This window comes from Lacerta agilis, chromosome 7, assembly GCF_009819535.1.
Source record: "Lacerta agilis isolate rLacAgi1 chromosome 7, rLacAgi1.pri, whole genome shotgun sequence".
In the NCBI taxonomy this organism is placed as follows: Eukaryota; Metazoa; Chordata; class Lepidosauria; order Squamata; family Lacertidae; genus Lacerta; species Lacerta agilis.
Window position 1 is genome coordinate 85,390,212 of NC_046318.1, and position 25,572 is coordinate 85,415,783.

General features: G+C 54.6%; 1 protein-coding gene across 1 annotated transcript; it reads right to left on the reverse strand.

Annotated features, from left to right (window-relative positions):
• Positions 1-2,252: 2,252 nt before the first annotated feature.
• LOC117050390 (casein kinase II subunit alpha-like) lies at positions 2,253-24,598 on the reverse strand. Its single transcript, XM_033156039.1, has 14 exons — positions 24,466-24,598; positions 19,790-20,044; positions 10,492-10,627; positions 10,275-10,386; positions 9,430-9,531; positions 8,034-8,084; positions 6,566-6,625; positions 6,093-6,176; positions 5,470-5,580; positions 4,878-4,979; positions 4,534-4,634; positions 4,090-4,238; positions 2,960-3,049; positions 2,253-2,804 (listed from the first exon to the last, which is right to left on the reverse strand). Exons 3-14 carry the CDS (start codon positions 10,590-10,592, stop codon positions 2,689-2,691), a joined length of 1,179 nt encoding a protein of 392 aa, XP_033011930.1. The 5' UTR covers positions 10,593-10,627; positions 19,790-20,044; positions 24,466-24,598; the 3' UTR covers positions 2,253-2,688.
• Positions 24,599-25,572: the final 974 nt, after the last annotated feature.

Here is a 25,572-nt window from a genome sequence, read left to right on the forward strand (position 1 = left end):
CCATGTGCTGCTCTGGTTCACCAGAAGCGGCTTAGTCATGCTGACCATATGACCTGGAAGCTGTACACCGGCTCCCTCGGCCAGTAAAGCGAGATGAGCGCCGCAACCCCAGACTCGGACCTAATGGTCAGGGGTCCCTTTACCTTTACCTTTGTGTTTTGTACAATAAACTACATTGTTTGTTTCAATTAATTCCACAGGTAGCTAGACCTAGAAGCCAGGTGCCTCCTCTAATGGAGCCATCTAGAAAGGGCCACCCGCCCTCCCGCTTTGACCCAGGAACAGGGCCAGCTCATGCCTTGTGGCATCTCCTTTGGGGCCAGCTGCTCCCCCACCCTGGGACGCACTCTGCCCTTCTTTCTAGAAGCAACAGGTCCAAGCCCCAGCTTGTCTCTTGCCAACCGCCAAGATGTCCCACCTTTGCATGCCAGGATGCGAGCGGGCCAAGGAGTCCCCAGTCCCCTTGCCTAATATGCCAGTGCTGTTTGATGGGGCAGAAGCCTGTGCCCCACAGAGCAGCTTGTGAAAACAGTCTCCGTTTCCCCGTTTCCGAGCAGTGGGAGTGCCAAACTTTGTCCCTCAAGATCAAAACTGACCACTAGCCCACTCCAGGCCCGTTTCACCCTCACTACTGAAGTGGTCCCACCTCTGTCCTTAGGCATAAGAACATCAAGAGCCTGCTGAACCACAGAATCAGAGAGTTGGAAGGGACCCCAAAGGTCATCCAGTCCAACCCCCTGCAATGCAGGAATCTCTGCTAAAGCATCCATGACAGATGGCCACCCGACCTCTGCTTGAAAGCCTCCAAGGAAGGAGAGTCCACAACTTCCCGTTCCACTATCAAACAGCTCTTACCGTTGGAAAGGTGTTCCTGATGTTTAGTCGGAATCTCCTTTCCTGTAACTTGAAGCCATGGGTTCGAGTCCTACCCTCCGGAGCAGCAGAAAACAAGCTTGCTCCGTCTTCCATGTGACAGGCCTTCAGCTATTTCAAGATACTGTATATTCTGACGTATAAGACTACTTTTTAATCCAGGAAAATCTTCTCAAAAGTCAGGTCGTCTTATACGCCGGGTGGAGAATCTGCGGTCGAGTATATCTCAAACTCTATATTTTAACAGGAAAAGTTGGGGGGTCGTCTTATATGCCGGAAAATACGGTAGCTTATCTTGTCACCTCCCTATATCTGGATCAGTCCAACGGCCCATCTAGACTGTTCTCTCAGCGGCCAACCAGATGCCTGGCCATTCCACATTCCCCGAGGACATCGAGACGGGACTGGGCCTGAACACCTTTGCCTTCTGGGAAAACATAGTGGAGGCTTCCGGGGTCAGAATCCACCCCCACCCCCAGAGAGCCTGCTGTCAAATCACTGTGCAGCCCCCCTACCTCCCCAACCCTCAGAGTTCAGAGTCTCAAGGCAGACGCAGCACTGGGCTGTCGTACATCACTCAAGGCCCTGATGTTTTGACACCTGACTGTATTGTGCTTGGTGTGGAAGGGGCCGCAGCCCCAAACACAGGCAGCTGGGCTCAGGGAAACTCCCTGGCACCTCCAGCTAGAGCAGGCCTAGGCAACCTTCGGCCCTCCAGATGTTTTGGACTACAATTCCCATCATCCCTGACCACTGGTCCTGTTAGCTAGGGATCATGGGAGTTGTAGGCCAAAACATCTGGAGGGCTGGAGGTTGCCTATGACTGAGCTGGAGCATCTCAGGCAAGCAGGGCGAGGAAGACCCAAGACCCTCGGAATCCCGGCGGCACAGAGAATCGGTCGCAGCCCTGGGGAAAATGGGCCCACCGGTCCGACCCCGTCTGTAAGGAGGCTGCGGAAGCTTGGAGTTTTTTGTGTGCCACAATTCAGGGTTACGGAAGCAGGGGGGTTTCCATCCTCAGCACTGACCTCCCCAGAGTCAGTCTTATAAGGGAATCAGAAATTGAGAGTTGGGAGGGACCCCCGCCGAGGGCCCTCTAGTCGAACTCCCTTGCAATGAAGGAAACGCGGCTAGAGGATACCTGGCGGGGGCCATCCAACACCTGCTTAAGCGCCTCCAAGGAAGGAGAGTCTGTTCCACTGTCCAACGGCTCTTATTGTCAGCAAGTTCTTCCTAACACTTGGCCGGAATCTCCTTTCGGGTAATCTGAGTCTGATCCCCGGAGCAGCAAAGAGGAAAGCTTGTTCCATGGTGAGCCCCCCAACGGCCTCCTTCTATACACACACACAACCAGGAATGAGTGTTTGGCCACACTGCCCTGTTAGGGACATAGAAAATAAATTTTATTCTCCGCTTAGGTGCCTACACTGCGGCTGCATCCCTAACCATGGCCCTCATGGGAAGAATGCAGCCGGCATTCCTCGACACAGACCACAGAGAAGCCGCCTCCTCCGCCCGTTGCCAGAGTCCGTGCTCGTTGCCGCAGAGGGGGGAGGAGGAGCAGCGGCAGCGGTGGCAGCCCAGGCTTGGCTCTTTGACATACTCAACAAAAACAAACGGGGGGAAATAATAATAATCATATCATATTCCAGAGACAGAACCCCCCCCCCTCCGCGCACCTGCCCACCCCCACCCTGCCCCCCTCCTGCCTGCTGCGGGTGGGGGGCAACGGAGCCTTGCAGAGGCAGGCGGGCAGGGCAGGGGGCAAGGCCGCGGGCTTGGCGGTGCTGGGAGCCAGAGGTGGCGCCGTTGAGGTCAAGGCTGCGCTCCAGCGGTGGCGGGGACCGGCGAGCCCAGAGTGTTTGGAGAGGAGATGACGGGGGAGGCTGCCAGGCTGCCGATGGGCTGAGAGGCGGACATGGAGGCGATCCCTGTGCGAGAGAGGGAGGAAGAGGGCAGAGCATCAGGGCCCCAGCCGCGGCGGAAGGGGGGTGGGGGAGCAGGGGCCCGGCAGCCCTCCCTCGGGTCCCATGTGCCCCACGCCAGAGCAGGGCAGGCACAGGCACCCCTTGCTCCGGAAACCTACCTGCCAACATGCTGGAGGAGCTGACAGGCGTGTTAGCTGCCGAGAGCACCGTGGAGGAGCCCATCCTGGCCGGATCTTTCACTATTGGATCTGGACAGGAGAACACAGAATGAGAGGAGGGTGGAGTTGGAAGGGAACCCCCAGGGGAATCTAGTGTCAGAGGGAGAAGGGGGAGAGGAATGCAGGGAGGAGGTGCCGGAAGCTGGAGCAGCAACAGGGTTTAGTGAGCAGGAAGAGGCTGTGGCAGAGGGCAGTCCAGACTCAGAGGCAGGAGAGGAGGGGGTAGAGAGGCAGAGGGGAGACCGGCTGCTGAAGAATCCAGGGAGTCTGTCCCTCCTGCTGCAACCAGATCCCTTCCCCCTTGGTCTCCCAGAACACACAGAGAAATGAAAAGAGCAGAGGTGTGGTTGCATGCAGACACAGTCTCCGATTGCTTGGGGGAAACCCTGGAGAGGAGACTGTGGGAAGGTGTGGGGGGGGGAGGTGACCTTCTGTCCTCACAATTGCCTCATTGGGGCAAGACCTACTGAGAAGACTTGCTGTGATCACGGGGCCCCACCGCCTGCCAACCCAAACACCCAGAAGAGCACCCCAATAGCTACTGGAGCAGCAGGGAAAGCTTTGGGGTCCCCAGAGGGCATGGGGCTCTGGAGAAAGGGGGAGGCACTGGCAGGGCCTGCAGAGCTTGGGCAGAGCCCGAGGCGAGACCAGGAGTGCACGCTGGGTGCTTGAAGACACCACTGCAGGGTCGTGGGAAAAGGCCTGGGAGGCGGGTCCAGAAATGGCCTGGCACCCATCATGACAGAGTCCTGCACTGAGCCAGAGACCCTCAGGCTGGTAAGAAAAAGGACAACTGGCAGAGTGGAGCAACTGGCCAGCTAGAACCTGGTGTCCGAGTGTGCCATTGTAGTGGGGGAGAGGCAGGGGGGTCCTCAACTGGCGGGCTGCGGCCTGATCCGAGGTGGGGCAGAGCAGCAGCGTTCCCACCATGCAGCTATTCAGAAACGGGTCCCCAGGTGGACGGGTGCCTGGGTAGCAGGTGGCCCTGGCTCTGAGAAGGCTGGGAGCCAAGGACTGGTGGCTGCTTCAGAGAAGGGGGTAGGAGGGGAAAGTGGCAGGGGGGCACGTACAGAAGTAAGGGTGCTCCATGGCCTCGCGGGCCGTGAGCCGGGTCTGGTGGTCGTAGCGTAGCAGCTTGTCCAGGAAGTCGAGGGCCTCCGTGCTCACCAAGTGCTGGTTCTCGCTGTGCACAAAACGCTCCCATCGCTTGCGAGAGTGTCTGGGAGGGAGAGAGATAGGCGGGGGGAGTCAGAGGCCTGGCGCTCTTTCTCAAGGAAGCCACACGCTGCAAGGCCAGGGCCCTGGGACCTTGACCCACACACCCCACACACAAGGGAAAGGGGTTTGGGGGCAGCACAAGGTCCTTTGTGTCTGATTGGAAGCCCCTCCTGCCAAGAGAGTGAGAGGGTGACTCTGGCCTGGCAAGGAACGGAATCACAGGAGGGTCCGCCAAGGGTCATCCAGCCTGACCCCCTGCGATGTCCTGGCAAGGCCTCCGGGTGCCCCGCGCTCACCTGCCAAGGATGTCGTTGAAGCGGGGGTCCAGTTCAATGTTGTACTTGTCAATGTAGTCATAGAGGTCCTCTGTGCCCAAGACCTTTGCGATCCGCACCAACTGGGAAGGGAGGGGGAGGAGATGGTGAGAAAGCACAGAAGGGGGGGGGGGAGACAGGATCCCACCCACGCACAGAGCGAGGGGAGCGGACAGGGCCCAGCCCGGCTTGAACTGAAGCAGGTGCAGCCTCGCCTGAGCAGGGTCAGAGCCCACCACAGTCCTGCTGACACCCACCCAGAGAAACTGCTTGTTTCCTCCTCCCCCTTGGAAAAAAAGCAGAACCAAAACGAGAGTTTGCCTCACCTGGTCGTAGTTGTCGTGTCCGTGGAAGAAGGGCTCCTTGCGGAAGATCATACTGGCCAGCATGCAGCCCAGGCTCCACATGTCCAGACTGTAGTCATACATCTGCAGAAGGAAGGAGGGGAGGGGGAGAGAGAGCAGTGAAGCAACCGGGGGGGGCGCAGGGGGAGAGGCACCAAGAGAGGACACCTTCCCCCTCCCCTGCCCCAGAACCAAGCTTCCAGAAGGCCACAAGCACCTTCACCCTCTTCCCAGCCTTGCCCACCCCTCTGTTTCCGTCGGCTCAGACCACCTCCAGCTGAACCCACCGCCATGTGCAGGCCCCCCACCTGTCCCCTTCCTCTGGAGAACCAGGTGGCATGGATGGTCCAGCCCACACCCAAGGAGCATCTCCAGCCTTGTCTTGTCTCTGGGCAGCAGAGCACCGTCTTCGCACGCAGGCGACCCCAGGCTCTCTCCTGAGGATGGAGAAAGGGCCCTGGGGTGCCCAGCGCCAGCCCAGGGGGGCCAAGAGTCTCCTGCTCTCCCTCCACCTGGGAGGGATGGGTTAGGCACCACGCAGTGCTGCGGAGCAAGGCCCTGGCCTCCTACCTACCTGGTAGTCCACCAGGAGCTCTGGGCCCTTGAAGTACCGGGAGGCCACTCGCACGTTGTACTCTTGCCCCGGGTGGTAGAACTCGGCCAGGCCCCAGTCGATCAGGCGCAGCTGCAGGAAGGGAAGGGAAAGGCGAGGGGGGCCCTGAGCGCCAGAGGAAGCCGGGGGGGGGAGGACCCCCACCCTGTTCCCAGCAGCCAGGAGCAGACAACCTTCCCCAGGAAGCCTGCTTTCAAGGAAAGGGATCCTAAGAGTGTGCTGTTTATCACTATGTGCATTTCAACAGATTTCAACAATTTCACATTGTTTGAATTTGACAGATCATTTAATTGCTTTGAGAAAAAAAAAAACCCTTCTACATCTTTTTAGCTCTGTGTGATTTATCTGTATTTTATTTTTTTGCAAGCCGCCTTGAGCCCCGCTTCTGGCGGGTGGGGTGGAGAAGGGGCATAAATACATAGGTAATCTTGCGCAGGTGGGGGACTGAGGCGCAGAGCTCGGTGCGTCTCCAGACCGTGGCAAATGCTCTCTGGGCGGACACTGACTGGCCTTGAGCCAGCTGGCTGTGCCAGGCGAGGAACTCTCCATGGATCCTCGCCAACCCCGCCCCGCGACAGCCTTACCTTCCGGTGCTCGTGGTCTATCATCACGTTGTGCGGCTTGACGTCCCGGTGCATGACTCCCATGCTGTGGCAGTAATCCAGCGCCTGCAGGGGCGAGAGAGGGGGCAGCGACAAGCAGGCCACGTTTGGAAGAGCATCCTTGCCTTGCCTCAAAAGCAGATCCGTGCAAGGAAACAGCTCTGGGCTCAGGATCAGGCCACTTGGCCAGCCTACTCCCCACGACCACACAAGTTCTCTCCCAACTCTGGCTGAAGTCAACAGGGAGCGGATCTGGGGCTTCCTGCATGCCAGCGCAATGCTCTTCTACTGAGCCACAGGCAAAGCTGGGGAAGGACCAGATGCCACGAGAAGGATGTGCACAGCCTCTCTTGGGCTCCTGGGTCAGGAGCCCTTCTCTGCCCCCCACCCATGGCAAACCAAAGCGCAGATCAGCTCATCTCCCCCACCCAATTCCCATGCGCTCAGTTCCTTACCTTCAAGATTTCATACATGTAGAATCGGATGTCAAAGTCCGAGAGCGTCTGATACAATTGCTTGGAAGAAAAGAGATATTGCAGAAGTGCCATTAGCAAGGCAACCCCCAGAGCTCTGGGCTTGATCTGTTTCCAGCATCAAGGCTCTGCAATGCGCTGCCAGCACAGCACCTCTGGACTTAAGCTCATGGCAGCTCTCTGTGCATCGCCGAGGGATCACAACAGCCCGCCAGGTCTGGAAGGGTGCTGAAGGGTTTCAAGGTCAGGGGGCTTAAAACGGGAGACTCTGCAGCTTGCTCGCAGCAAAGCTGAAGGATGAATTCTGCGCACGTCCCCTCCAAACGGGATCACAGAATTGTGGAGTTGGAAGGGACCCCAGGAGTCATCTAGTCCAACCCCCTGCAATGCAGGAATTGCAGCTGAAGAATCCCTAATCTAGAAGGCCACCCAACTTCTCCAACAAAGGAGAACTTCGCCACTTTCCGAGGGAGTCCATTCCAGTCAGAAAGTTCTTCCTAACGTTTAGTGAGAATCTCCTCCCTTGCAATTTGTATCCATCGGTTTGCGTCCTGCGCTCTGGAGCAGAAAACAAGCCCGCTCCATCTTCAGATGTGATCTCTTCAAGAATGTCCTCTTTCTGCAAAGTACTGCAGAACCACCAGGGAGGAGGCAGCCTTAAGGCTCCCTCTGGCTACGTCTCACCACCTGAAACCCCACCAGTTTCAGGACCTGAGCCAAGGTGAGGGGTTGGTCTGGAGGAGAAGGGAGAAGCGTCAAATTCAGCCAGGAGCTGCTGTCTCCCCTCATCTCCTGCAGGCTGCCTGTGCTGACACCTTCCCCTAACGGCACATCGCCATCTCCTGCGCTGAAACCATCTCCTCAAACAGGAGAAGAACCAGACCCTTCCCAGCCAAGAGACAGCTCTGCCGCCCCTCTGCCTCCCTGGCACGTCCGGGAGGAAGTAGGCTTCCTAGGACTGAGAGACCAAAGGAAGAGCGGACAGGAAAAACCCATTTGTCTGCTCTCAGGTGGGTTTTATGGTGCTGGCCTAGGAAAGAAAGCATCACACACATGGCCCAATGACAGGGCTCTTTAATCTGGAAATTAAATTAGCCAAAGGAAATGGGGGGAGGGGGAGAGAAACTGAGCTAACAGCTGGGCCTGCATATCTGTCTTTGAATGACACTTGCTCTCCACACCTTTCAGGTGGTATTTCTCTCACTCTCTCTCTCTGTCATGGGCAACAGTGAGGAGCTGGAGGGGGGAGGTCTGGATGAAGCTGACACCACATCCCTCCCCCAAGTCAGGCCACCGCTGACTCCAAGTGAAAGATGGGTTTTCCAGCAGCCCTGGAACAGAAGGGTGACAGCCTCTCCAGGACTTCAGACCCACCCGATACACATGCACATACATCAGAAAGGGAGAAGGGACCCAGAGGCATCACATCACCCAACGGGCCTCCACTCACCTTAAAATCTGTATTGTTGACATGCTCAAAGACCAGGGCGGGTGTCCGGGACTGCAGAGCCAGCGCAGAGCGTTCCAGGGCAGGAGAGAGAAAACAAAGAACCAGAAGGGTTTAGTCTCAGAGCCCTGAGGGAGGACAGAGAGGAACACTGTCTTCCTCCTCCCCTCGCCCCCCCCCCAAGCTACTGTAGCCACGCTGCATCTACAGGGCAGGTGAGCCAAGATGGGGGTGGGCCAAAGGGAGACAGCAGCCCCATGGGAAGCCCCCGGCTCAGTTTTGGGGGACCACCTATGGCCAGGATTCTTGAAAAGGAAGCTGGGCGGGGAAGTCTTGGGTCTGGTGCAGAGAGGTGCCTGTTCCCCTCTCAAGCAAGACCGCAGGCTCAAGGTGGGCAACGGATGTCGCTGAGTGGCAGAAGGGCCCAGGTTCCACCCTCAACGGCTGGCAGAGGTGCCTTGCCTGGAATCCTGGAGAGCTGGTCAGGGTAGACAATACTGAGCTATGTTCCTAAGGGGTCCTGAAGCACACGATTAACCTGTCCTAACGGGCTCTAAGCCCGGCCTCCTGCAACCAGGAAAGAACTGCGGGATTTCATTTCACTTTCAGTTTGTATACCGCCTTCCTATATTACAGTGGTACCTCTAGTTACGGACTCGATCCATCCCGAAGTCCGTAACTAGAGCGCCGCTTGCACACACACACGCGCGCAGCGAAACCCGGAAGTATATACTTACGGGTTTGCCACATTCGCAAGCCGAAAAGTCGCAACATGTACCTAATGCAACGCGAGGTATGACTGTACTAAGCACAAGGCAGTTTGCAAGCTGAAGAAACAACAAAGTAGACACCTAATAACCACCTGAGCCAATACGAGAAAGGCGTAGTAGAAGCACAACTTTAAATTAAACAACTTCTATCTGGATCCCAGGCAGAGGCCCTGCAGAAGCTGCCCTGCCACACTCTGCTAGTCTGCAGCTTAGGACAAAGTAGGCTATGGAAATAAACACCCCACATAGCCTGATGGACGGACAAGGACCCAAAAGTCCACCTAGACCTTCACTCTGGCCAAAAGGCAGCCCCACCCAGGCAGAGCCTGAGCTAGGGTGGCCTACCAGGAGAGAGCAGCCTGGGGGTCCCAGAAGGGCCAGCACTTCTTCTCGGTGCCCTTCGCAGCCACAAAACGACAACTCCCTGTGTTGCTTCTTTGCCCAGAACAAGCACGGCTGCCTTGTTTGAGGCAGGCCGCATCTCTGGGATCCGGATGGAGAGAAGCCAGGGAGGTTTCCATGCCCCCCTTACAAGAACTTCCTGGCTCTTTTGAAAGGGGACCAGCTGCCTTGTGCTTTATCGAGCGCCGGGCGCATGAATGCTGCTGCACACGCACACCAGCCCTTACCACGGGGTCCTTGACTATGTCTAGAAGGCTGATAATGTTGGGGCCCCCTCGGAGATTTTCGAGAATCTTGATCTCACGCTTGATCTTCTTCTTTTTTACTGGCTGAAAAAGAGAGCGCAACACAGTCGTCGTCGCAAGGATCCGGAATCAAGGCATCCAGGAACACAGAGCACTTTGCACACTCAAACGCACAGTCAGCTCAGGTTCTGTTTTGTGGTTCTTCGCTGAGGATCACAGCACATGCAATTCCATGGCAAAGGTGAGAGGGTGGAGGAGGTGGGGGTCCAAAGGCCCCCCAAGGACACGAGCTCAGCTGGGTGCAGGAGCCCCACCTGGGACTTCCTCGGGTCTCCTAGCCTTTAGGAGACACGGCTGTTCAATGCAATTTCAAGCTCCGCTTTTGCAATTAAGATGGATAAACACAATGGAGCCAAGATCCTCAGGAGCTGAGAGTGCTGGCCCAGGTGCCCGGATCAATGTTTTGTGAGTAGCAACTTTGACAGGTTTCCTCAGCCATCAATAACGATATTAGTTTCAAAGCAGAAACACCGCCTTTCAAGAGGTTGTAGCACTTCTCGTGCGCCACCTCAGCAGCCTCTACAACCCCCCTGCGAGGTAGGCAGCTGTTGTCCCCATGCCAAGGCAGCGGCAGGGGCACTGAGATGAGGGAGAAGCACAGAAAGCAGGGGTTTGCCCGCAGCTGCCTAGCAAGTGCCTGGCAGGGATGAGATTCGAACTGGAAACCTCCCAGCCCAACCCCTGGCCAAAGATACACCCCACCCCCACCCCCGCCGGGAGGAAGGGGCCACAGGCAAGAAATCCAGGTCCTCTTGCTCCCCACCCACCTTGAGGATTTTCACCACAACTTTCTCGTTGTTGGTGATGTTGATGGCTTCGAAGACCTCGCTGTATTTGCCACGGCCAAGCTTCCGCACAAGCTGGTAGTCATCTTGATTGCTGTTGGAGGAGAAGAAGGTTTTGTTGTTGTTTTTTTTAAAGAGGTTTGCATGCTTAGGTGGGCTGCCTGTGGGCTAATCCAGCAGGGCTCTGCGGTTCCCCTACCCCCATTCCACGACGTGCGACTCGTAGTCCCAATATTCACGGGGCCTCTGTGTGTTGACGTCCGCGTAGACCCTCGCTCGGCTTGGCACCGGGCCCGACATGCTCTCCCAGCCTGGAGGTCAGCACCTCAATTGCTCTGGAGAAAAGGAGAGTGGGGAGAATAACCACAGGGGAGTTAGAGAAAGGAACCAAAGGTCATTATAAGGCACTAAGATAAAAGAGTAGAGGGAGGGGAAAGGGGGTATAGCAGTTAGAGTATCAGACTTGGACCTGGGAGACAGGGGTTCGAATCTCCCCACTCACTCAGCCATGAAGCTCACTGTCTCTCGGCCTAACCTAGAATCATAGAATGCTAGAGTTGGAAGAGACCACAAGGGCCATCCAGTCCAACCCCCTGCCAAGCAGGAAACACCATCAAAGCATTCCTGACAGATGGCTGTCAAGCCTCCGCTTAAAGACCTCCAAAGAAGGAGACTCCACCACACTCCTGGGCAGCAAATTTCACTGCCGAACAGCTCTCACTGTCAGGAAGTTCTTCCTAATGTTTAGGTGGAATCTTCTTTCTTGTAGTTTGAATCCATTGCCCCGTGTCCGCTTCTCTGGAGCAGCAGAAAACAACCTTTCTCCCTCCTCTATAGGACATCCTTTTATATATTTGAACATGGCTATCATATCACCCCTTAACCTTCTCTTCTCCAGGCTAAACATACCCAGCTCCCTAAGCCGTTCCTCATAAGGCATCTTTTCCAGGCCTTTGACCATTTTGGTTGCCCTCCTCTGGACACGTTCCAGCTTGTCAGTATCCTTCTTGAACTGTGGTGCCCAGAACTGGACACAGTATTCCAGGTGAGGTCTGACCAGAGCAGAATATAGTGGTACTATTACTTCCCTTGATCTAGACGCTATACTCCTATTAATGCAGCCCAGAATTGCATTGGCTTTTTTAGCTGCTGCATCACACTGTTGACTCATGTCAAGTTTGTGGTCTACCAAGACTCCTAGATCCTTTTCACATGTACTGCTCTCAAGCCAGGTGTCACCCATCCTGTATTTGTGCCTTTCATTTTTTTTTTGCCCAAGTGTAGTACTTTACATTTCTCCCTGTTAAAATTCATCGTTTGCTTTGGCCCAGTTCCTGCCTCGCAGGGTTGTTGGTCTCCAAGGTGCTACAGAAAGGAGTTTTTTAATTTTTAATTTTGTTTTGCAGGGTTGTTGTGGAGCTTAAATGAGCGAGAGGGAGAGCCATGTTTGCCACCTCAAGCTCCTTGGAGGGAAAAGACGGGGTGTAAATGCAAGAAGTAGATGATAAATGAAAGCTCTTCTGCCCAGCTCTTTTGCTCAGAACAACAAAGCAAACCCAGAAGCCGCCGAAACAGCTTTGAAGAGTCTCCTCTAAGTTGGGGCACTTGTAAAGCTTTGGTCAAGGGCTGGCTTGGTGGCAAGAGAGAGGAGGTAACCTAGAAGGCCCACGTGCCCATGCTCACACAGGGGCACATGCCTCGCTCCGTCTGCCAGCCTTGCCCCTTGGCTGCCCAAGCCCTCAGGATGAGACCTGCAGGACTGGCCTGAAACAGCAAGAGCAAGATGCCTGCACCCTCATGTTCTCAAGGAGCCAGCATGGTGGTTGGATGCCGAGACTGCATCCACAGTATGATCGCTACGTCACAGGGGGTTGCGTTCTGGGGATGGAGTGCATATGCAAAAAAGCTCTCTACCTTCTGCACATTCAATTTGTGCAATTTCAACCGGCCAGCTTTCAACCACGTAGTGGAAATCGTTCGCGCCAAACACACGTAAGCTGTGGTCGTAAAGTGATCTGGGAGTATGGTTGGGGTGCCTTATAGCACCTCAGCTCATCGCCCGTCTTGCTCAAAGTGAAAGGCCGTGGCTCTCCAGGTTTCAAGCAGGGGCGTTTCCCCAACCCTGCGTGGAGATGCCTGGGACCGATCCTGCGGTCTTCTGCATGGAAAGCAGGAAACCACAGGTGGCGGTGGGGAGAGCAGCAGGAGCAGACTGCTCTTTCAGAGCAGGGCTGGTGGACATCTTGCCACTTTCAGCCGAGCTGAGGCTCCCCAGACAGAACCAGGCCCAGCCCTGGAAGGTGGAGGGAGAGAGGAGCCTGCCTGTTTCCTGTGGTGCTGAGCAACAGGCCTCGGGATCCAAGCAGGCTCTTAGGGATTCTGCCTCCGTTCAGATGCCAGGCTCCCATCGCCGCACAAAGCCCATCGGGAACAGCCAGCAGCTCTCTCGTCAGAGAAAGGGGCCTGTCCTGCTGCCGCTGAGTGCCTTCCAGGGAGGCCGGTCGATGCAGGAAACGCTCGGGCTCTGCAGAGCCAACAGCCCTCCCTCCCTCCCTCCCTCCTCCTCCTCCTGGCACCAAACCCACACGCTCTCTGCCCCGGAGGCCGATTAAGCCAGCAACAGGAACCTGCTCTCTCCCCAGTGCCAGGAAGCAATCAAGAGGCGGCCCCAAAGAGCTCGTCCTGAAGCAGGCAGCTGCCGGGAGAGAGGGGACGTCACCTCGGCCACAGAGGGGGCCAGGTAGCTGCCTCGGGGAAACATTTGCTACTCAACGAAGCCCTTTCAGAGGACACTGCCTGACCCCACACCTGGGACCAAGCTGCCTCCTGCTGCTGCTGGGGCTCAGGCCCACGAAGTGAGGGTGTCATCCTGGTTTTAATGCCTATCCTGAGTGCAGGCCAAGTCAGAGGACCAGCCTTCCTGGCCGGGATGTCCGTCAGCTCTAAAGCCCAGTGAACCAGACAGGGGGCCTTCTCGGTTAGTGGCGCCCACCCTGTGGAACGCCCTCCCATCAGATGTCAAGGAAATAAGCAGCTATCCTATTTTTAAAAGACATCTGAAGGCAGCCCTGTTTAGGGAAGTTTTTAATATTTAATGCTGTATTGTTTTAACACTCGATTGGGAGCCGCCCAGAGTGGCTGGGGAAACTCAGCCAGGTGGGCGGGGTACAAATAAATTATTATTATTATTATTATTATTATTATTATTATTATTATTATCCCCATGCGGACTTCCCAAGCCTCTCCTGGCTGTTTCAGAGTCCGGCGGGGAACTCCACAGTCTATGGAACTTGCTGACTCAGGAGGCGGGAGTGGCCCCCATCCTGGATGGAGGAGGAGAGGGCTACTGATGGCCACTAGCCCTGACGGATGGATGTGCTCTGCTCCAACAGCCAGAGGCAGCCATGCTTCTGAATCCCAGTTGATGGAAACCGCAGGAGGGGAGAGGGCTGCTTTGTGTGCTCGGATCCTGCTTGCCTGTTTCCCATAATGGGCATCTGGTTGGCCACTATGAGAACAGGAGGCTGGACTAGATCAGCCATCAGCCCGCTTCCAGGAGCAGGAAAGTGCACCTGCCTAGAACCCCACAACGGAGGCCAATGCAGAAATCAGCAGAAATAAATCTTTGGCTGTGGTTCCTGCATTGCAGGGCGTTGGGCTAGATGACCCTCTGGGTCCCATCCCAACTGAGGACTCAATTTTAATGCCTCCCAACCTGAGGGCCCTGCAGGAGCTCCAACCAACATCCCAGGGTGTAAGGGTCCAGTGGTGCTCCTCACGAGTAAAAGGCAATGACTCAGGATCTGTATATTGACATCAGTTTTTTATACAGATATGTACAAGTCAGAGCTCAAATTCCATGACTGTCTTAGTGACTCTCAGATTCTGGAAGTGGCGCTTTGCAAGAGACAAAGGGGACCCCAAGTCTCCTCCTTTCCTCCTTCCGTTTGAGCCCCCTACGTAGTTGTGGCGACGGAACTACCAATTCCCCCTCCGTCCCTGAACTGCTGAGTTGGTGTCGGGACCCTGCAACATTGGACTGCCCTTCCACCGTGGAACTCCCTCCCTGCCTACTGCTCCCACAGGAAGTCTCTGGGCTTCTCTGGCAGTGATGGATACTTTCAACAATACTTTCAACTCCCTCCACCTCAGCCGGCTCTCCACTGCCTCCAGAGGATCCCCTGACACAGGGGGAGCAGAGAGAAAAGCAAAGTCCCTCAAGGGAGTTTTGTCCTAGCACAGAAGAGACCCTTCAGATCAGCTGCAAAAAGGGCTTCCTTTGAGTCAGGTGAGGGCTTCTTCCACGTAGTGAGATGACAGCAATGCACGCACACACACACACACACACACACACACACCCTAGCAACTTGGCCAGACTCTGCTGGCTGAATACTATCGGAGCGTCTGAAAATATCGGACTCAGGCTGCAGGTGGTCCCCACCTGTAGGCAGGGTGCTTAACAGGCCACCACCCGGTCCACCAGCCTCTTTCCCGCAGACACTGACAAGAGACCTCCAGGAAGTTCACAAGCAGGACTTGAAGGCGTGCTTGTCCCCAGCACCGGGAATTTCAGCCTCCAATTAACCACCCTGATTAATGCCATCTGTGCGGACACTAAGCGCTGAGCGAGAGGGACCAACGAGCTCTGCCCATGGAAAACAGCTTCCTGTGTTATTTTATGTATGACTCTCTCCTGAGAAAGACGCCGGAAAGCTCCTTCTGACAGCAGCAGCAGCAGCACCAAACTAGGTTTAAAGAGGGCATCCAAGCGAAGGAAGGCCCCAGAGCCACACCTGCTGTCCAGCGAGGCTCCTCAGAGTAATCACAGCAAAACTCTGCTCTCCTATGCCCCCTGCTCCCAGGCGAATGGGCCACCTTGCTAGCAGACGGAAGGGCGGTTTCTAAACAGAGGCCAAGCTTGGGACGACGGCCGGGAGGGCCAACACTGCCCCCCTTCCCTGGGGTCTCCTTCTCCTTGCAGCCCCGCTTGCCTCCGCACCCACCTCGGCAAATCAGCTGCAAAGCTGTCCATAGGCACCGGTTTCAGCAGCTTCCCAGGAACGAGGCTCTCTCGAATGAGTCTTAGCCACCTTCCTTTGAGCCAGCGTTCCTCCGCTTTCGCTCGCTCAGAGCCTCGCCTTTGAAGCTGCACATGGCAGCCTCCGGGAGGGATGGCGCTGCCCCTGCCTAGGCAGGCACAGTCCAGGGATGCAGCTGCCTCCCGCCCCCACCCGCTTGCTGGTTTCCCCCAATCTGATAAGGTCGTTTTTAATTCTGATTCTGTCTTCTGTGGCATTAGCTACTCCTCCCATTTTTGTGCCATCTGCAAATTTGTTGAGCATCCCCTCAATTCCTTCATCCAAGTCATTTATAAAGATGTTGAACAACAAGGGGCCCAGGACAGAACCCTGTGGCACCCCTCTTGTCACTTTTTCCCAGGATGACAAGGAACCATTAAAGAGTCCTCTTTGGGTTCAGTCAGTCAACCAGCTACAAATCCACCTAACCGTTAATCTCATCCAGCCCACATTTTACCAGCTTCTCTGCAAGAATATCATGGGGGACTTTTGTCAAAAGCCTTGCTGAAATCAAGATACACTATGTCCACAGCATTCCCCTGATCCACCAAGTTTGTAATTCCATCAAAAAAAGAAATCAGATTGGTCTGGCATGACTTATTTTGGAGAAAGCCATGCTGGGTCACATCATCCTTTTCTAAATGCTCACAGACCGACTGTTGAATTATCTGTTCTACAACCTTCCCTGGTAGCGATGTCAAGCTCTCCTGTTGGTAGTTACCTGGATCTCCCCCCCCCCCTTTTTGAAGATGGGGACATTTGTCCTCCTCCAATCTGTAGGGACCTCACCTGTTCTCCAAGAATTCTCAAAGATGACAGACAAAGGCTCCGAGATAACCTGAGATAGCTCCTTTAGTACCCTTGGATGCAGCTCACCAGGCCCTGGAGATTCGAATTCATTTAAAGGAACAAGTTGTTCCCTTACCCCCACTTTTCTTATCTTGGGCTGCAGCTCCCTCCTTACATCATTTATTCTGTGATCACCAGGTTGGGCATCGCTTTCCTTTTGGGTGAAGACAGAGGCAAAGTTTTGCCTTTTCTCTGTCACCAATAGCATTTCTCTGTGTTCCCCACACAGAGGACCTTCCACTGCATGTTCAGATCTCTCCCCACCTTTAAAACAACAACTTTACAGCTGTTTTCATCCTCTGTATTTTAACATCTTTGTTTTTTTATATTGTTTCCATTCTAATGTATTAAAGTTTAATTATTTTTAAAATGATGATCTCTTATGTTTTTAGCTTTCTGTATTTTATCTGTCTTAATTTGTGTAAGCAGCCACGAGTTCCAGCTCAGGAAAAGGATGTAAATATTAGAATCACAGAACTGGAAGGGACCCTGAAGGATAGTCAGTTGTCTCGGTTGTGACAAACGTTCTTCCCTTTAACATGCTACCTTCTCAGAATCACTTCCCGAAAACAACGGAGGAATCCACCCTGCTCCTAAGCCACGGGCTGCTTTGGGCACTTGGCCAGTGGATGACGAACGCAGCCGCAGGAATGCACTTCTCCATGGCCCCCGTCCCGTCCGGCTCCAGCCCATTCCAGACACAACAAGGAACCCGGAAAGCAGTGCAAGGAAACTGAGCCGGGCCACTCATATCCCCAGCTGCCCTCTGTTGACTGGCAAATGAGCACAACACTGATCTAGCAGAGATTGTCAGCGCCGAGGCTGCCTTTCACTTGGAAGCAGCGGCCACGCTGGGTAACCCGCAGGTCAAAGATATCCTCTGGAGCCGCAGCGGAGGCCTGAGGCAGACGCAGCCCGCTCTGCTGGAAGCCCAAATCGGAGCGGCTTCGGTGCTGGGCTACAGGAAACGGCACTGCTGTGCCGCCTCCCACAAGCATGGGAGTTGGAAGGGGCCCAAGGGGTCACCTAGGGCAGCCCCCTGCAAGGAACACGGGATGCTGCTTGACACAGAGTCAGGCCGTTACTCCACAATGAGCGACAGCAGCTCTCCGAGGTTTAGGCAGGGGTCCTTTCCAGCCCTGCCTGGAGGTGCAGCAGACTTGAGGCTGCTTCTTTCTGTGTTCAAAGCACCCCTCACCTGTGGGATGTGCCCCTGAGCCGCAGCACTGCCCAGCAAGCAGCCCCAGGGTGCAGCAGAGGGTGCAAATCAGCTGCCCAAGCTTGTAAGCGACCACATGGATCGATGGAACTTGCACCTTTGCAAGTACCCTATGAAGTTTGCTCCGTGTCTGTGAGGAGCCGATCTTTCAGTGTGGCAGCCCCTGTGAACTGGAAATCTGCCTAGTAACACTTGGCAGATAGCCTTGTTGTGCTCTTTCAGACACCTGGTCAAAACTTTTCTGTTTTGACAAACCTACCAGGAAATATATGCAGGTTTTACTTGGGCTTTTAATAAATAATAATAATAATAATAATAATAATAATAATGTGGCTGACTATATTTGTATCCTGACCAAACTGCAGGAGGCAGTGGAAGACAGGAGTGCCTGGTGTCACAGAGTTGGACATGACTAAACAACAACAACATGACTAAACAACAACAACATATTTGTATATTGACAACTCCTTTATATCACTGCCTAGAGACTCTTTCACTAAGTCAGGCTTCCTCAACCTCGGCCCTCCAGATGTTTTTTGGGCTACAACTCCCATGATCCCTAGCTAGCAGGACCAGTGGTCAGGGATGATGGGAATTGTAGTCTCAAAACATCTGGAGGGCCGAGGTTGAGGAAGCCTGGACTAAGTGGTTGACAAATTCTTCTAACTAAATAAAAAATAAAATAAAATAGAGCACTGATTAGATTTTTCTCAGCTGCACACCTGAATGCTCATTCTCTGCCCCTACAGTTGCTGAATACTCTTTGTCACATAGGACAGCCGAGGCTCCAGAGCAGAATTTGGCTCACCAAGAATCCGAGCATGTCTGCAATCCTCATTGTTGCAGGAGAAAACACAAGTGCGTGCACATTCAGACAGCATCCACCGAAAGCTTGAACAAGAGAGAGCTTCTCCCCCCCACCCCTCCCTGACCACAGTAATCCCTCCCGAAATATTTCAAAGTCTCTATACAGTGGTGCCCCGCTAGACGAAAATAATTCGTTCTACGGATTTTTTCGTCTAGTGGTTTTTTCATCTAGCGAAGCGGCAATGACAGCCGCGCTCCGCTAAACGGAAAAAAAAGACGAAAATTTTTCGTCTTGCGAAGCAGCCCCATTGACTTTTTCGGCTTGCAGGGCGGCTTCCGCTAGACGAATGCCGTTCGTCTAGCGAGTTTTTCGTCTAGCGAGGCATTCGTCTAGCGGGGCACCACTGTATAGGCAGAACCCAGCGGAAAACGTCGTGCAGGCACAACACCCAAATTTGCATAACCTGCCTTGGTTGACAGAGTCCAGCACTTCTGTACGACAAGATTTGTTTTAAACATGTAACTCGAAGCCTGTGTTTACAGTGCTTCTGTGCATTAAAAAACATGCGCGGAACCAGAGGTAGGCCTCTCACCTAGCTTGTGTGCATTTAAGTCAAGACAGCACCTATTTCTGGAGGTGGAGTTTAGCTGGAATTCAGAAAGGTCTCCCATCAGAGGCACCTGCACATCACTGCATTTCCTGTGACTGGACACCTCCACTTCTCCATGCGCAGGCCAAGTGTGGCGAGCAACCTCAGTGCCAGGCCCTGTCTGCGCACGACAAAAGAGATGCAGGTTGCCACCTTCACATGGTTCCCCACGTACGCTGCGCAGACTCTCTGAATTGGGAGCCAGTGTAGCGGTCAGAGCACAGACCTGGGAGGCCCGGGTTCATGTCCCCACTCAAACACAAAGCTCACTGGGCTAGTCACTCTCTCCGCCTAGCCTACCTCACAGGGTGGTTGTGAGGATAAAATGGGCCAGAGGAGGGACCTATGTACACCACCTTGAGCTCCTTGGAAGAAAAGGTGGGGTATAGATGCTAGATATGAATGAATCCAGGACCCGAGAACCAGCATGCAATCCTTGACCGCAGACAGACAGAAACAACCAAACACAGGGTGAGAATGGGGAGCAGAGAGAAGAAGAAGAGGAGTAGTAGTTTCGATTTGATACCCCGCTTTATCGCTACCCGAAGGAGTCTAAAAGCGGCTCACATTCTCCTTTCCCTTCCTCCTCCACAACAAACAGTCTGTGAGGTGAGTGGGGCTGAGAGACTTCAGAGAAGTGTGACTAGCCCAAGGTCACCCAGCAGCTGCATGTGGAGGAGGGGAGACGCAAACCCGGTTCACCAGATTATGAGTCTATCGCTCTTAACCACTACACCACACTGGCTGTGAGCTTTCCGTTTGCACCAGCACCCAAGCTTGCTCCACACCAGGTCTGGTAGCTCATGCTTTGCCTCTCGCCCCGAGAAAAAAGCAGGTGAGCCCCAAATCACCGTCAGAGAGTTCGCCTCCCTCGGCACCAAAGCCTCCTCTTACCTTGAGCCTTGGTTAATCTGCAGCTCCACCGCAGCCTCCGGGAGCCGTCCTGCGAGACGCAGAGCAAGGCACGTGCAGCATTCCAGGCAGGCGGGAATTTGGGGGGGGAAGAAGGGGGGTGGGCGGCCGGGCAGAGCTCAGGAGATGCGGTCAGATGCTCCCACGTGGTCAGCAGGTCTCCATGGGGCCCAGGAGGACAAAACGCAAAGGAGATTCCCAAAAACCCAGGCGCCTCTTCACAGCATCGCCCTGTGCCTGGAAGAGCAGCAAAGGCTTAGGCAGCTCATCTCCACCGCAACAGACACACTTCACCAACAATACAAGCAACAACTAAAAACCTCAGCCGTTGTGGATGGTGTGCTAAACTGAAAGTGTATGGACCAGTCTCCCTCAGCCTGGTGCTTTGGACTGCCATTCCCCATAATCCCCTGCCAGCATGGCCACAGGATGCTAGGGCTGATGGGAGTCGTAGTTCAAAGCATCTGGAGGATGCCAAGTTGGGGGAAGGCTGGTAGAGGCAAAATCCCAGCAGATAGGCCAGCAACCATCAGCTCTGTCCTACTCAGAGGAGACCTCACTTAGTCAAGTCCATTCATTTCAGCGGGTCTACTCTGAGTAACGGTTAGCTGCCATACTACCTGCAGTTTAAGTGGAGGAGGGAAAGGGTTGCATTAAGAGATAGAAACGACCGGTAAAAGAACAATTTCCTAAAGAGAAAAACATGTAGGGTTTTGATCATAGACTCACAGAACTGTAGAATCATAGAATCTTACAGTTGGAAGGGACCCAATGGTAATCTAGTCCAACCTCTTGCAATGTAGGAATCCTGCCCACAGCCATCCCTGGGTGGGCTGAAATCATCCGATCTTCTAGTTCACAACAAGCAGCACTGATCCACTGCTCCAGAGAGAGCATTGATTGGAAATACTCCTTCAGTGCCAAGGAATCAAATTCCACCTTCTACTCAGCAGTAATGGGAGGGATACACTTATCTAAATAAGCCAAATAAATATTGATGGGGTGGGCTGTCAGCTGCTGGGGATGATTTCTGCAAAGATTGCCTGGGCCTGGTTTGATCCAGCCATTTTTACAGGATCAAGAGAGAGTGTGCAGAGATGGCTTATCACAGATCAGTTGTGCCTTAATTCAGGTCTAGCCAGCATGCGGGAGACCTCCATACTCCCACCAGCTTCAGGAAACAGGACCAGTGGACAGGGATGATGGGAACCATATTGGAGACCCCTGCCTTAATTGTCCAGCCATCCAGACCAGGCATGCTTGCTCTGAAAGTTTAGCACATTCTTACAGATCTTGCATGTGTGTGTGTGTGTGTGTGTGTAGGTGGCAGGCTCCCAAGCACAACGCAAACCAACACAGCAATGGGAAGGGCAGCAAAACATCTGTTTTGGATGCAAAAGGCCCCAGGTTCAATCTCTGCAAATAGGGTCAGTAACTGAAAATCCTGAAAAGCCATTACTACCAGTCAGTACAGACAATGCTGAGCGAGATGGACCAATGGCCTGAGTCATAGAGTAGGAAGGAGCCCCGAGGGTCATCTAGCCCAACCCCCTGCAAAGCAGGAATCTCAACCAAAGCATCCATGACAGAGGGCCACCCAACCTCTGCTTTAAAACTTCCAAGGAAGGAGAGTCCACAACCTCCCACGGAAGACCGTTCCAGCATAAAGCAATTTCCTGTGTTCGCACCTTAGCAACCCTGAGAGCCCAGAATGCTGCAGGTGCCACCACTCGACTCCCTGCTTTCCTGCACCCCAGTACTGGCCAGGCTCCCTCACAGAGGCAAGAGGCCCATGCACAAAGATCTTGCAAAGGGCAGAATCAAAAGAAGGGCTGCAGCTCAGCGACTGAGCACAAGATGCCCCTGGTTCAATCCCCAGCATTGCGTTTGAAAGGATCTCCGGAGACAGGGCTGGAAAAGGACACACTGCCTGAGAGAATCCAAGGCTCCGCAGCCGGCAGGAGTGGACAGCACTGAGCTACATCAGCAGATGCAGCACCTGATCCAAGGTGATCTAACATGGATGGTTCTCCAAAACTCATGGGCCCTTCCCGATTAATTTCAGCTAAACATTAAGAGAAACTTCCTTATGGCCAGAGTTGCTTGACAGCAGAGCAGACTGTCTCCGAAGGTGACAGGCTCTCCTTCGCTGGGGATATTTCAGCAGAGGCCAGGCGTCCATCCGCAGGGGTGCTATAGAGCTGAATCAGAGACTTGTCACTAGAAGGAACCTCAAGGGGTCATGTAGCCCAACCCTCTGCAATGCGGCAAACTCTGGCTCCTGATACTGGCCAGGGGACCAAAGCCGCCCCGTAAAGGATGCCCCGACTGTCCCCAGGAATAATGTCAAGTCAAGGGGGAGGCCAGTCTGGCCCCATCCATCGGCCAGAGGAGGAGGAGGAGGAGGAGCAGTTGCAGGGGGCTTGTTCCTGCATCCCCTGATGGAAAGAACACTTGGTTTCAACTGCCACTTCTTTGCCCCAGGACAGCAGAAGCAAAGGGAGAGGCCACTGTGCCCAGCCCACCCCACCCTGTACAGGGAAAGCCACTGTGGGCTGCTGTCTAAGCAATAACACCAACAGGGGAAGTTTGGCCTGCCTTTCACAGAACTGAAGGGGTCGCAAGACCCTGCAATGCAAGAGTCACCACTTTGAATGGGCCTCGCCTCCACCTTTCCCCTCTGCTTCCCTTCCCTTGTGTGAGCTGCTTTGTGGGGCTAGTTGTGGGAGAAGCAGGAGAAAAGCATAGGAAATAAAAGCCGGATCTTGCACTGAGCAGGAGGCGGCTGGAGGAGAGGACCTTCCTAAGGTCCTTTCCAACCCAGCGACTCCCATTAAGAGCTCAAAGTAGCACTCAAACACACACACACAGGCCTTTCCGGATCACCTTGTTGGGCTGTTGAAAGAGCACCGTTCCAACACTGGGCTGTTTGTGCTGAAGAGGCCAAAGGCAGACCTGCTTAAATCAATGTGCTCCCCCCATGTCACCCAGGCAGCTTATCAGCCCTTCCCGATACAGTGGTGCCCCGCTAGACGAAAATAATTCGTTCTGCGAAAATTTTCGTCTAGCGGGTTTTTCGTCTTGCGGAGCGGCAATGACAGCCGCGCTCCGCAAAACGGGGAAAAAAAAAAGACGAACATTTTTCGTCTTGCGAGGCAGCCCCATAGACTTTTTCGTCTTGCGGGGCAGCCTTCCGCTAGACGAATGCCTTCGTCTAGCGAGTTTTTCGTCTTGCGAGGCATTCGTCTAGCGGGGTACCACTGTATATGGGGCATGATCTTGCGCTTAGTGGGATGCAGCCTCTAGCCTGACCCTAAACCAATTAGAGCAGCATTTTCCGAATTCCAGCTGTTTTAGGACTACAACTCCCATCATCCCTAGCTAGCAGGACCAGTGGTCAGGAATGATGGGAATTGTAGTCCAAAAAAACACACAAAGACCCAAGTTTGGGACACTGGCTTTGAAGGAACATAGGAAGAAGCTGCTTTGTCCTGAGTCGAACCATGACTCCATTTAGCTCAGTATTGTCCACACTGACAGGCAGCACCTCCCCAGGGTTTCAGGCAGGGAGTTTTGCCCAGTTCTAATGGGAGACACCCGTGGGGTTTCAACCTGGGACCTTCTGCATGCAAAGCAGGTGTTCCGCGACTGAGCTCCGGCCCTAAAATAAAAATGCATCTATGCAAACGAAAGAGATGAGAGTTAAGCAAAGAATTTATTCCAGTGGCGGCAGAGTGCGTCTCAGAACTTCTCGTTCTTTAATGGGGGATTCGAGTCTGCACTCAGGATGCGGGGGCCAGCGCTGGGGATGGTACAGCTTCGGAAACAACCAGGAAGGCTGAGGGGTGGGGAACTTGTGGGTGCCAAAGGGCCCGCTCCACTGTGCCCACCTCTCTCGGCAGGCTGCAAGACCCCCAGAGTGAATCTGAGGTGTAGGCACCCCCTACAAGACGAGAACCCCACTCCAGAGGGGGCCCAGTCACAGCTGCTCAGTGTCAGGAACCCCATATCGCTGGGGTTGTGGTGGGGGAGAGGGGGGAGAGAGAGAGAGAGAAATGACAGGAAGGGCCTCCCCATCCAGAAGGCCCCCTTTGCCACCCAAACCTATCCTGACCCCACCCCCAAGCAAACAGATTGCACCCCCCCCCACAACTGCCCCACACACTTGACAGGAGGGCAGAGGAGCCAACTCACTCCTGGGGGAAGAGATCCCTCTCCCCCCCCCCAAGTTGTCCCTTCCCCCCCCATGCTCTGTGTATGTGTGTGTGTGCCATGTCATGTGATCGATTATGTGGGGCAGAGCTTACCTGGAAATCCCCCCCCCCATTTGATTTTAAGTTCGCACCCCTGGAAGGGGGGACTCTCTCTTTCTCTCTCTCTCTCTCACCCCCTCACTTCACGTCCAGGAAGGAGGGCCTCTCTCCCCCCCCCCATTTCCCTCATCCCCCCACAAGCCGCCCCCCCGCCCTGCTACAAGGCCCCCCCCATCCAGATCCTCCACGAACACCCCACCAGGTCCGCCACAGACGCACAGCGTGGCCCCTCCCCCCCCAAATGAAGGGACCCCCCCCTCCGAAGAGGGTCCCCCTCCCCCCCATTTTCCGTTCCCGGCGGCGAAGGGGCTTCTCTTCCCCTTCCTCCCCCTCCCGCTTCTTTACCTCGCCGGGCCGCTGGAGCGGCGGCGGCGGCGACAGGGTCGAGCAGGTCTCTCCCGGGTCCGCTCCTGGTGGGAGGAGGGGGCAGGGAGGGGGCTGGCCTCTCCCGGGTCCGCTGGGGGGGGGGGTGACAATATGGCGGCGGCGGCGGCCGCGGGAGGAGGAGGAGGAGGGAGGGGCGAGAGGGTTCCCCCGCCGGGCCGACAGGGGGCGCTCGGCAGGGCCTCTCCGCTTCCGGCGCCGGGCCATAGAGAGCGCGGGTGGGAAGGGCCGAGCGGGACGAAGCCGCTCTAGCACGAGGGCTGCACCATAGAGGCCCGCCCGAGTTCTCCTCGCAGGCGGACATTCAACCGTAGGCGTTGCGCTGACGCTCCTGCCGCAACCGGCCTCCGTGCGCACGTGTGAATGGAGAGCGCTTTCACGTGTACGGTCGGGGAAGGGGACCCTGCTTCAAAACACCCGGGCGGTACACGTGCCCCGCTCGCCTGAACTCCCTGGGAGGGCGTCGGGAGAAAACACGTGTATGCCCAAAGGTGGAGGTGAAGGAAGCACGTGTGTGTGTGGGTCCCGGCCTCCACTTTGGCCCGAGCAGCAGCGTCGAGTTAACCTACGGAACTCCCTCCCCCAGGAGGCAGGGGTGGCTTGAAAAGCTGCATGTTAAGCATTATGTCCACCGAAATTTTAAAAAACTATCTTTATATATGCAACTATGGCGGCTAGAATTTTAGTAGCAAAAAAACTGGAAATGTGACTCAATTCCTACAAAGCTTGACTGGCAGGTGAAGGTGATGGAAGACGTGGAACTTGCGAAAACGGCTGGGAGAATAAAAGGAAACTCAAAATCAGAAAGTGTGTAAAGAATGGGTAACATTTAAAGAATATCTAAAGCAAGATTGCGAAAATGCAAATCCGACAGGTCTAGATTGAATCTTGAATACTAAGGAAAACTATAAATGTAGAAAATTTTCTGAATATTTATCAGATTTAGCGGGAAATGTGTAAAGGTTAAGAATATGTAGAACACAATGCGGGGAATCGGATGTCAGAAGTGTGTGTGTGTGTGACGTTCGTCAAGGTGTAGTTAATGTTTAGTTGTCATTGAGGTATTGT

What these genes read in the sequence shown, in the direction of transcription:
- LOC117050390 (XM_033156039.1), bottom strand. Translation starts at nt 10,592, where the DNA reads ATGTCGGGCCCGGTGCCAAGCCGAGCGAGGGTCTACGCGGACGTCAAC. An exon ending in AGCTCCTGGTGGACTACCAG is followed by an intron (nt 4,980 to 5,469) that starts GTAGGTAGGAGG and finishes TTCCTTCTGCAG; the next exon opens with ATGTATGACTACAGTCTGGA. An exon ending in TTCAACGACATCCTTGGCAG is followed by an intron (nt 4,239 to 4,533) that starts GTGAGCGCGGGG and finishes TCTCCCTCCCAG; the next exon opens with ACACTCTCGCAAGCGATGGG.